Source organism: Opisthorchis viverrini (assembly GCF_000715545.1).
Source record: "Opisthorchis viverrini unplaced genomic scaffold opera_v5_25, whole genome shotgun sequence".
Classification (NCBI taxonomy): Eukaryota; Metazoa; Platyhelminthes; class Trematoda; order Opisthorchiida; family Opisthorchiidae; genus Opisthorchis; species Opisthorchis viverrini.
Genome location: NW_008751681.1, coordinates 1,522,355 through 1,535,276, shown reverse-complemented (window position 1 = coordinate 1,535,276; position 12,922 = coordinate 1,522,355). Strand labels below are relative to the sequence as shown.

The window sequence follows — 12,922 nt, the reverse complement described above, 5'->3', positions numbered from 1 at the left end:
CTGGAAGACTTAATTAAGAAGAGTCTGACAATGGTTAACGCTTGGCCTTTGACGCAGGTCAGGTGAGCAAATTAACAGACTGATTGTCTGTAAAGCAGACAAACAGCCAATTAGCGAGACAGCTCCAGATGAGAAAACCAAATTAGTGTTGAATGTAAGTTTTACAACTGATGTTTCTTTGAGGGAGTTAGAATTGAACTGTGAACTGCGCAGGACACTTCAGTTGATGATTCTTATTGGATAACGTTCACAAATTTTGGTTGGTAAGCGATATAAACTGCCCATTCGGATTTCCGTCAGCAATTCAGATCAAAACAACGTAAGGGACCCTCTCCGTTGAAAACCGAATATAACCACGAGTCAACGCTTGCTAGTTCTACACCTTTTCTGTTTACACTAAATTTTTGTGAATTTGATTGTTACGACACACAATTGGTGTTACGTGGATCATAGTCTCCGCCTCAAGAATTTAGAATATTAATCCGAGTTTTGTCACGCATTTGGTGCCTGTTCAACCAATGATGAGTCGTTGAACAGTGTTCAATATCTTCTGCTGTTCTGTTCATTTTCTCTTGTGCGCACCGAGTCTGGTGTGAAGCTTTCTGGTTATCTGTCTTACTTTACCCTTAGTGCAATTGTCGCATTCGATTTTGTAAATAGTCACCGGCTCCATTCAGTGGAAGGCAATCCTTCGATCGCACCAATACAAAGCACGGTGATTTCTCTGTAGAGAACATCACTCCTACGCTAGCCACATTTGATTTGGGGTGCTACTAGCTTGTATAGAAGAGCTGTTCGGATCGACTGCTCATTGAGTCTGGCCGTGGACATAAACATTTTTTGCTTAATCAAACTAACTGGATATCGAGTATGTTCTCATACGTCAATTATGGCCGTTTTTTATAACCTTCATTTCTCTGTCACACATTAATGGGACAATACCAACGAATGTTGCCCTATGATGGGAGACTTTGTTAGTACTAAAGAACCACTTTTCATCGCCATCATTTGCCAAACCAATAGTGGGACAAGGCAGATAGATACTGGTAAATGACTAGCATAAACCTAGAAGGAAAGGACACACTAACGAAGCGGTAGACTTACTAAAAAATCCTAATGTCCCTATGGAGAACGATCAAGAACAAGATTAACGCACCTGAGATCAAATCGCAGTGAGACTTACGGTCTCACCCGACACAATCTCCATGTGGGACAGACGAGCTTTTGCCAGACAGCCCGACCACGAAGTGACGAGCTTTTTCACCACCTCAAAGGGCACCACACGAACTGCATGGAGAGATGATCACCAAATAGTAAGATAATGTAGCCCCCACAGTCAAAGTCCACCAGTTTTCCCCTAGATATGACTGCGATGCCGGGATTCATGGTCGCTTGAAACATGCATTCCATGATGTCGATGGTAACATCGAACAAACGGGGGAAGAGAAACTACAGACGAGCCTAACTAGATGTGAGAATTTTCGACAGTTCGACGGAGTTCATTACTCGAATTCGAGGTCCTCGGAGTTTCGGTGGGGGGGGGGGTACTGACAAAGATTCGATGTTCCGACACGGCCCTGCCTTACCGATTGCCGTTGTCTAAAATTGGGCGACCTGGTAGTATTTCAGCCCTCGGGATACACGGCAGCAATGCGTTTAATGGGTGCTACAGGTGAACGCATACCTCGAAGACAAATTTGGGGATACAGGGCACGGTGCATTACTACATAGCTGAGGGACCAACTAAAAGTAGAAGTGACTTAGCTACAGACTCAAATTTGGGGGAAACGATGTGACCTTAATCAAGCAGTTGATGCAACGTAAAGATGCAGTGTGAAGCTATCCCCGATATTATCGAATTCGCTCTTCATTTACCGAAGTTGGGCGCCGCGATATTACTGAAGTCAGGGCATTGTTATGATCAGTGTGGCCACTTCGTGCGGATTGTTCGATTAGTCATGATGATTTATTACCTCCAGTTGTCTGGAACGCGTTCTTGTTCGAAAATAAGCCCAAACAATCAAGTTAAGAGAGTACACAGTTCTGCCAGTCTTCAAGTGCGTAGACGGAGGCTCATCAGGCTTCCAGACAGAAAAGCATGTCAGTCCTTCATATCAGTACGACGGCTCACATGTAAGACAGCGGCAGAGAAGCCGACAACCTACTAGACAATCGCAAACCTGACCTTAAACTCCCAATATCATCCTTAGTTAACTTAACAACGGGTATCCTGGGTTTTGCACTGCGAAGCAGCTGAGACATTTGTACATTCCCTATTCCATTAGCCCCCTATATTTTCGAAGGCTTCTCAGTGCACTATATCAAACAAGCTGCGTATCAGTCATCGTTTAGCAGGCCGTCAGGTCGGGTTGTACTTTGATTTCGAAGGAGTGCCTTCTATAAAATAATGTAAATGACCACCCTGAGTTCAAATGGTTGGTGTGTGAGCGTCGGTCTGTAAGTTTATAAGAAGGCCGTATTTGCTGTAGTACTGAAGGTTTTGTCACGTTTTCTGGCCTATTGATCCGAAAACCTCGGTTTTCAAACGGGAAATTTTTGGATTTTATCCCGTATGAGGAAAAAATCATAAGTAACATGTATACTCCAGTGTGATCAGCGATCAAGTACAGAACAATGACGGCAATGTAATCAAACTGGCCTCTCTTCAAGAGTAAAGAGAAGAAAAGCAGCACAAAGGTACCTTTGGCGACAAAATCGATCACTGCTGAGGAGTGGTGATCGATACACAGGTGTGAAGAACGTTTACACCTTGCGTCTAAACGTATCGCCACGTCGTATCTCCGACGAAATGGGGGGGCCCACTTTTGCACTGAGATCGGGTGACTAGAACTGCATTAGAACTCTCCATTGTGGAAGAAATAGTTCAAAGGCAGCTTGCTAACAAACTCACTTTAGGATTCGAACACTAAAGCGTGCAATAAAAGCGATGGAATAAGGTCGGATTACTGGAAGTTGGCAGTAACACGTAATCCGTCAGTTCAATGGGTGTCTGGCTTAAGCGCCCACATTCGGGATCTACGGAAATGTGGGGGGAGGGGGGGAGGAGTTAACAGGATATAATCCGAAAAAAAGGGGTATCAATAATCGCGTGGTTTCGCTCATTCGTTCGGACAAACCCAGCAATCAAGACATCTGGGACGACATCACCACCTGATCGTTGATATGACGTTTGTTGTTTGTGCACTGCATTGTCGTACGTGTACTGAGATCGTATCAGGGGGTCTAAACCTAGACATGGGAACGACTAGAGCACTCAACCAAAACGTTGACTCAAAAGCGTAACCGTAGTGTCGTAGTGGTGGGCTCAATAGTCCAATTACTCAGGAACACGTTGCCACACTTATCCAAAACACTAAAAGGGGGTTTTCCTATGGCTTTCCTGTGGAAGAGACTGTATATGCTGCATGTATATGCGGTGATGTGGCTCATTGGACTACTGATGTTTGTAAATCGTCGCGCAACGATAAGGTGCGAACCGTTCGCCCCAGGTTGTACAGAATGCATGAATACCAAAAATTTACAAGGGCAAACCAGTATCTGTTGCTGATTGGAATATCAGCCATGCGGTTTGCAGGATGTAGCTAAATTAAATTTATCTGGAAGCTGTTTTTCAACCTCCTCAGGAATATGCCAGTTAAAATCTGGCCCAAGGAGGTTCCCATTGTGACACCACTATTCCGAATAGAGGTTGAATCTTGTAACAACATAATACAACTGTTAGGATATCGTATCAGAACAGAGCTAATCAATTACTCATCTAATTACAGAAATGTACCAGCCTACCGCAAGCATTCTGGAGCCTCTACACCTCCAAATGTTCCATTAAATAGTCTGGAGAGAAACTAACAGAACGAAGACCGTTGACATCGATCAACCACCATTCATTGCTACATCTCCGACGAAGCATAGAGGAAGCGGATCACGAGAAGGGAAGACTGTGCCAACAGCATCAAAACTCACAGTAATATCTTTCAAACTCTCACCAAGTCACATGTCGCATTTGGTTTATTCTAAAGAAGACATGCAGATAAACACTCGTCTGAAAGGATAATGATTCAGCAAATGCAAAATACGGTCGAGCCACCGCAGTTGATGACGTTGATGTTACCCGAAACCGAGGTACCTACTGGATAACTGAACATGTCTTCTAATTACCCTGCTAGATATTGGCGAATGCTATTCAATACCGAAACTTTTGAAGACGTCTGAAAACATAGCCAACAGAAACCATGTTTCGCAACCAAACAAGACAGCCCTTATTATGGTCTGGTACAAGCACCTTTTGATACTAAGTAATATACTTCTGACACTACAAGTGACGCAGATTGGCAATCGGACCTGGCTCGCATACTGGCTTCACCAGGCACATTGCCGTCAGAGCTAATACGACAACCGAGGTATGTAAAGTTCCCCACACTATCCAGGAAGTCCAGATCCTGTACATACTGAAGCATGAGTTCGCACATCATAGATACAGTGTATGCCGAGAGATCGTATGATGATCGTCAATTTACTCACTAACACATCCTCTCGTATCAGGCTGGCCAATGAATAGAGGTCTGACTAACAGTCTCCTGGTCCTCCAGGTTGGGATTGGGAGATGTGTGACGACTCGCTCCTTGAAAACGTAGACCGCTTTGACGGTCTTACGTCAATCACTGCTGAATTGCAGTTGGCCTTTTGGGCCAAAAACTTTGGTTGGAGACTCTCATCGTCTTCCTCTCTAGGTCTGCGTGTCCTGGTAGTATCCGGCCGACTTGCGATCATGAATAGCACACCTACATATAATCTGATACCATGACCGCCGTCGCGTGGTGCAATTACTCGTATGGGCTGCAACACTTTCGTTGCCTGGCTGCCACACCAACCGAAAGAAGCACGAGAACTGAGATATTATCAGGTTGCCCAAGCCTAGACAGCAGTCGAGGTATCAGAGTTGGATTTGAACGACGGACCTTCCGGTCAGTAAGTTAGCACCACAACTACTGAGCCTGATGCATGTTGTTCTGAAGACTGTCTATCGCCTTTCTCATTGATAATCAATGGACTCAAGCTAAGAGGGTAAAGATCCATGTCTTATACCAATCTTAGCAGAGTTTGACAGCAACCATGGGCCTCACAAAACCAAGGATAACCATTTGGCAGTCCTGCGATGCGCAAAACCAAAAATTGGGTTTCTCAAGTCCTTAAATCGGACTCAAAAATAACGATTGCAAAACTAATGGCTTGGAAAGGATATCCGAGAGATCAAATCTGGTTAATGCTGTCCGAGAAACACCACCCATAACGCTGGACTTAATGTGGACAGCTGTGTAGTTTTCGGACCAGATAAATTTATTCTAATGATGTGGAAGCGGAGAATTTACGTCACTCTACATCAGCTTATTCCCCATGTCAACTCTAACTCTATGAGGGTAGCAACAACAATTGGTTGTCCACCTCCATCGTTATCGTTGACTTCATGATTCAGCAATCCTAGACCGATCTATTTTTTGCTGACGCTTTCGGCGGAAGTTCACAGACAGTGAGAAAATTACACAGTTAACTGGGCCTAACTCCTGAAATAACCGATTCGGCAGCACGTTACTCTGATGAGCCACGTTCAAACCTTTCACCCAACAAGGCGGCGTTTATGCACCTAACCACCACGAATCAGCGCATAGATAGTTGATCTTGTCTTTAAACCAAAAAAACTGTACTGGCTAGAATGCCAACGCTTGGTAAACCTGATTCCCCAGTTGTCTTGAAACATAAATGAAAAATTACGAGTTGCCATCAACTAATCTCACGTTATCATGATTTTATTTTTCCGTTGCCTACAGATATTCGCAACAGTTTGGGTGCCAAATACAGACGCCCCGTGATATTCAGTCATGACATTTGCCATTCGCTTATCGCCAGTTTATGTGAAGTGACGTCAGCAGCAACTGACGAGGCAGGGAACCGTATTGTACAAATGCAAGGAACCAGTATTCACCTGTCAGCTAATTAGAGCATACCACATGTAGTGTTTCAATAGAGAAGGCAGAAAGTGCATGTTAGTTTGGAACATACGAAGTTCAGTGTGAAGTAAAAATTTCCCCGATGACTACGAATACAAACCTCCTCTATAATAGCTACGACGATAACTGGTTTCACAAAAAAACAATTCAGATAGGCCAACTTCATTGTGTATCAGGTTTGCTATAGTAAAAACTAAGAATTCCATCTTAATTGACGACGCAATTATGTGGGATCAATGACGGAGTTTAAGCTGTCACTCTCGCACCCATTGACTCATTTAGCCTTCCGCCAAATCCCGCTTTAAGTGAAGGTAGGTGCGTAATATTCTCAAAGGGAATATGCCTTTTTATCGCGTCCCGGTGAACGACACAAGTAGTTCGACACTACGTTTTCCCTTTAAACTATGCTCGCTTATGTATAAACAAGTATGTTCGTGGTTCAGCTGGCTAACCGAGAAAAACAGCTGACCAATCGATCAGTCTTCTCGTCAGCCAACAAACACGCGGAGCAACAGGAGATGGTAAGCAATTGTACCGCAAGGTAAAGACAAACGAGGACTCTGTGCGTCAGGTAACACCTCACACAAACACACGGGTGGTGCGACGGAGCCATCCGGAAAAAGAGACGGACCTTCGCCGATTAGACTCTATATATGTGGCTTGGAACATTGGGAATACTCTTCTTCCGCTCAAATCGATCGAATTCCCTTAGGTTTCTTGAGGGTGAAACAGGTATGCATTACTGTATAACTTGGCAGCATGTGACAAACCAGGTATAACCCCGAGGTTACCAATGGGAGCAACATACTGAGTGACTTCCAGTACTCACACGATCGTGAAATAAGAAGACGATAAAATAATATTCAGTTATGCACTTCCTCTGTACTGTTGAATACGAGCAAAACATTCTGTGGGAGGGTTCGGTCAATCAAAAAAGCACCGAACCACGAGAAACGTACAATAAGATTCACGGGTACGGCTGGATTGACTACACCAAGCTACACACCGTAGAAAAGAGTTTGAAAGACATGGGCGTAGTAACCTATTTAAAACTGACTGAAAATAAAATGACAGAGGCGATGCCACAGCCTCAAAACGAATCAGATGTCAGTTACGCTGTACAGAAAAAATGCACAAGCTGACTCAAATGGATTAACAAAATTACGAAGAAGTACATGATTCATCAACCAGGCTATGAATACAATTACGCAAGATGATATTCTTAAAACATGTAGAAAAATAAAGTCAGCTTGAACATTGACTGAGGCTATGAGAAATGCATTACAGTGAAGTCCGCTTGGCTTTCGAATGGGTCTCTCTGTTCTTTTCACCGCTAGCTATTGACCACGCCCTCTGGCGAGGTCGAACATCGTCGGCGGAATCTGGGGAGGAGCAGCACGAACGACGACGGTCTAGTGGAGGGGACCAAAGGAGCTGATGCGAATCTTTATTATGTGAGCGTTCCAGTCGAGGCATTGGCCTTCCCCACCAAGCCAGACGAGCATCGGCAAATATGAATTCAAAACACATACGTTGATGTTTAGCAGGAAAACAATAGAGGAATGCAACTTCTCGGAGGCTATGTGAAGGTTCTAAACATTCACCATCGAGATAAAAATCGACGACTAGTTTGTGCGGGTCGATCTGATATTTGGCCAGAATCAAATGGTGCAAACTCTGAACTGTGACTACGGACGGACACAGCAGATAAATTGTTTCAAGTTCGCTCTCTCCAGGAGTGGGAGAAGTTGAAGCCGATGTTGTTCCATTTTCACCAGTGCGACTGAACTTATGTATGAGGGGTCTGGAAGCACTGAACTGTGTATCTGGGATTGTGGGGATGTGCGTAAGGGCAACACTTATAAATTCATCTTCACCCAACAGGTAGGAGACGGAGCTTGGGACCTTTGTGTACGACGGCATGTGCTTTCCGGAAATTTGGCGGGATGTTGGCAACGCAGACTGGTTTCGGGACAAGGATCGGGTAGCGAGGGCAGTGGGCAAAGGGGGGTGAGAAAAGGCTGTGCAAGAGGGAGGACAAAGGCAAAGTACATGGTATTAGGGAATCATAGGAAGATAATGGAGGTCAACACCCTGTAAAAGCTACGAAAGCTAGAAATTTCGACCAAAAATTGGTAATTCTGAACAAATACCATAACCTATAAAAATGGCAGGAAAGACACAGGAGGCAACCCCAGAATGCATAATTTCACACCAAATCGGTCAGGCAGAAGCATTCTGATTGCATCTTTCCAGAGGTGCTGTAACTAGTATGAGTGCAAGTAAAATTTCAATAAGAGATGTAACTAGAGAAATGCTCAGCCACGCGGCCAAAATAGTACGCTTCAAGATGGAAGCCATGTTGTTGATTGGGGAAAGCAGTTGCCAGTCTTATTATGACCGAAAAAACGACCGGCTCAACGCCAATGATTTAATTGAGAACTATTCCCCAGACTCATCGATGTCTAATAAACTCAACCCAGAGAAAAACTCGTATTTTCAATAGGTTGAAAGAGGTTTATGCAAAAATGACGCGATAAAATAATCCGTTTACACGACGGGTGACATATGGACTACCTGGGATAAATGAGATAGCAGGTTTCGAAATGCTAACAACAAAAAGTGTCGCAAATGTAGTTGACAGGACTGTTCATGCTTTCTCCAACTGTTTTTTCTAGATTATTTATAACGCAACCACTTGGTTAGTAAGAATTTTGCATATCTAGAGATGCCATTAAACATGACGCGACACAGAACAGGTGAACTGTAAATATTTTCTGAAATGATTTCTCATTAAGTTACTGTGGTACTTTCACATAAAATTACGCCACATCCACAAACCTTTGAGTGGGCACGTGACATGAATCGTCTACCGAACGGTGTCCACACTTGTTTGTTCAAGCTTATCAATAAGCAGCTCATGTTGACTTTAGTTATCAGCTGTCAGTAACGTAACAGTAAGAACACAGTCCGATTCCACACGAATGTTGTGCATGTGAAACTCCCTTCCTTGAGCGTGGTAGAAGTATGCATATCAAATTTAGTCGGTCAACGAACATTGGATTCGAAAGAAACTTAGGTTAGGAAGTTGACGAAAAACGTGCAGAACTGTCAGATGGATTCCATAAAACTAGTCTTCTCGAAAGCAGGATCACTTCTTTAAAGTAGCCGAAAGGGTGTTGATCAGTAGAGGTTCATAAGCCAGAAACTATCGCCTACATCTTAGACCGGTAACTAGGAAAAAAGCGTCGTTATGATGAAGCACTCATTCAAACCCTCATATACATCGATCGTGAGACACAAACACTCACTTTAACCAACAAAAAACTTAGAACAGATACTCGATACTGATTTAGCGTGCCCGTCGAAGGATATCTTGGTCTTGCGTCTGCCTTAGAACTCAACGAAACTGTTGGCTGGGGGCAAGAACGTTAGCCAGCGATAAATCCATGGAAAGGACTGGCGATAGCTCAGTGATTAAGGGCACCAGCTTACAGACCGTGGTTTGTGGTTCGAACTCAAACTCAGCATCTCGACTACTCCTGTCTAAGCTTAGGTAACCTGGCGGTATCCTCGTACACCCTTCCGTTTGACATGGCAGCTAGGCAACGGAAAGATGTTACAGCTGAAGAATCAATCCAAAGGTTAGCCAGCGATAAATCCATGGAAAGGACTGGCGATAGCTCAGTGATTAAGGGCACCAGCTTACAGACCGTGGTTTGTGGTTCGAACTCAAACTCAGCATCTCGACTACTCCTGTCTAAGCTTAGGTAACCTGGCGGTATCCTCGTACACCCTTCCGTTTGACATGGCAGCTAGGCAACGGAAAGATGTTACAGCTGAAGGACTCAATCAATCCAAGTTGGCTAAAACCTTTAGGCCAACAAATTGCCCACCAGGTATGAACTATGTCTCGCTGACAACCAACATCTCTATTTCACGGTACTCACACTTCAAGGATATCAAAGTGAACTAACGAGGGGGAGAATAACCAAACAGCTGTTTCATACAATTTTGGAAATCAGTTGGCAACAAAACACCTATGATAAACCAACCGCATCCTGTCTTATAGTCCAAATCAACTTGCATATGCCAGGATAGAGCTCTGTGGGGAAAGTGACTTGGAAGGAACAAATTTTCACCAATGCTACGATCCCTGGCACTTATAATGTGTATGCGGAAACAAGAAATCGATGAATCAGCAGGATTGAGTTAGATGATGCGATCGGTCAACAACTCAGATAACTTCACGCATTCCGGCTAAACTGGGTCAACGCTTGAAGCATATACGTTGCAACTACCTGGTGGCACAATTGTGATGAGGTGATATACCTTCATTAACGACGCCCAAACTCTTCGTAACCTTTTTTCACACCCTTATGCTAAGTCATACACTGTCCACCTCGCGGTTTATTCCAGAAGGAAGGAGGCACGGAGAACAACACTCGTCTGTGGCACATGGCAGAGCACACCGCAGTTGATGGCGAATGTTTCAACGGCTGAAGTAAAAATCGCTCAGCTGTAGAACCCTTCTGGCACCTAGCTGCCATGCCACCAGAAGGAAGCACGAGGGTTGGGATACTGATAAGTTGCCCAAGCCTAGACAGGGAGGTAGAGAGGTATAGGTCAGGTTGGAACCACGGACCTTCCGGTCAGTAAATTCGTGCTCTATCCACTGAGCCATCTCGCCCCCTGAAGTACCGACATAACTAACTGCTGCACAAACAAATACATGTTTTTTAATCACCTCGTTAGCAATTCGTTGGCGCCATTCGACATCAGCAACGCTTCTAAGGAATCAGTGGCAAAAAATCTGAAAATACCTCCGCAATCTATCCCCGAAAGGTATGTTTCGTAACCATACAACAAAACTGCCCTCAATAGGGTCTAGTACGTGCGACCCTTGAGACCCAGTGATATGCGAGAGGGATCAGTGGTTAGAGCACGAATTTACTGACCGGAAGGTCCGTGTTAACGACCTCTACATCTCGACTTCCCCTGTCTAGGCTTGGGCCACCTGGCAGTATCCCAACCCTCGTGCCTCCTCCTGGTGGCATGGCAGCTAGGCGCCAGAAGGGTGTTACAGCTGAGCGGTTTTTACTTCAGCCGCTGAAAACACCCATCACCACCAACTGTGGTTGCGCTCGGCCATGTGCCACGCATACCGAAATACCGTCTACCCAGACGAGTGTTGTTCTCCGTGCCTCCTTCAGAATGGCGCAAACTTTGCAGTGTCCCCACCCTCGTGCTTCCTTAGGGTTGCATGGCACCTAGGCACCGAAAAGATGCTACAGCTGAACGACGCCTTTTTGACACCACAGGTGACGCAAATTAGAAAACGTGATTCCAGCCTCTAAGATTCGTGATTCCATCAAACACACTTCCGACAGAGTTATTACAAGAACCGAGGCATGTAAAGTTCTCCGTAACCTCCAGTGATTCTCCTTGAATTGTAAGTGGTACGCCCGGTTCAATTCTGAAGTGGAGTTTGCACTTTAAAGGTGACAAGCGGATGCCAAAATATGGTATCATAGTGGTCAATTTATTAAACAGAGATTGTGCTGTGCCTTCGTCCCCAAGGATGCCATCTGCGCACTCAAGACCGACCAGCAACAATTTGAAAATGGGGGTTTTGAAGACCTTCAAGTGTTCACCTCAATACTTCATCAATGACGAAGTGGAACAGGAATGGAGCGTGTAGATACTTGTCGGACAGCATTTTTTGTGGAGAAGCTTTTGAAGAGGTCAACGTACACTCTCATAGGCCGAGGATTATGCGATTATAGGAACCGGATTAGGTTCACAAACTTCCGGGCCATATCCTGTTGAGCACTATCCGATCGACAGAGTCGAACGTACCCTTGAAGCCAAGGGATACCAAGATTGTGGATCGTCTGTACACATGGCAATGCTCTAACACCTGACGGAGTGTGAAGATGTGACGCAGCCTCTACCCGGTCGAAACCCTGCTTGATGCTCACGGGTCGAGGACTAGCATCATCATCAACATTATCAGCTGTAAGAATCGCGTGCTTGTCGTACAGTGGTTGTAGCTGTTATAGTTTCATCCACCGATGATTTGGGGAGGTGGGGCAGGTAGCTGCGCATTGGAGGCGGGAGCTGATAAATTGATGCATAAATACAGGTCTGTAAGTGGACTTTTAAATGGACAGCGCAGAAGGGAGCTGTGCAATGAAGGCAGTGGCTTGGATTCACGGGCGCCATTCAGAGCGTGACTGGGTCATGCCTGTCTCTAACCACTGATGTGTCTCGTCTCGAGGTCCCCATCCAGGGAGACGACAATGACCAGCACAGCTGAGTTTGCTGGTAATGGCTTTCGCACGTTGCTGCCAAGTCATTGTTTGACCACCTCTGGCTCTCTTACACCCTTCACGGGGTTGTGCGAAAAGAGCCCTTCGAGGAAGTCGGTCGACTGGCACACGCAGCACGTAGCCAAGCCAGCGCAACCTATGTAGTGTGATCAGTTCATCTATGGAGGGTGAGCTATTTCCTCCGAATACCATTCGACGTACTTCCACATTGCTGATCCGGTGTTCCCACCAGACTCGAGCAATGCTCCGAAAACATCGATGGCCAAACACTGAGTCCTTTGACGTCCTCAGCACGCAGCGGCCAGGCTGATGACCTGTATTTCGATATGGATCGCACTGCAGCATTGAACACTGACAGATAAGATGGTGTCACGCCTACGCCACAGGGGAGGCCGGTCCAGGAAAACTGCTCTGACTTCAATCCGGATGAAAATATCATCTTCGCGAGATCAATGGGGCTGACACAGCTTCCAAGTTAGACAAACTCGTCTGCTACCTGTCATGATCTTGGTGTGCTTAGTCTTACACTTACCATATATACTCTCACTGATCTTTTGTATGTACATT

The 12,922-nt window shown here is 45.1% G+C and overlaps 1 protein-coding gene across 1 annotated transcript in view; it reads right to left on the bottom strand.

Moving 5' to 3' along the window:
• Positions 1-7,138: 7,138 nt before the first annotated feature.
• The window catches only part of T265_12935 (hypothetical protein), a gene marked incomplete at both ends in the record, with an annotated part of 15,954 nt that continues 10,170 nt past the window's right edge, over positions 7,139-12,922 (bottom strand). Inside the window, 2 exons of the mRNA XM_009166369.1 lie at positions 7,139-7,244; positions 7,309-8,044. Coding sequence (XP_009164633.1) covers positions 7,139-7,244; positions 7,309-8,044 — 842 coding nt within the window. The remainder of the gene's footprint in view (positions 7,245-7,308; positions 8,045-12,922) is intronic.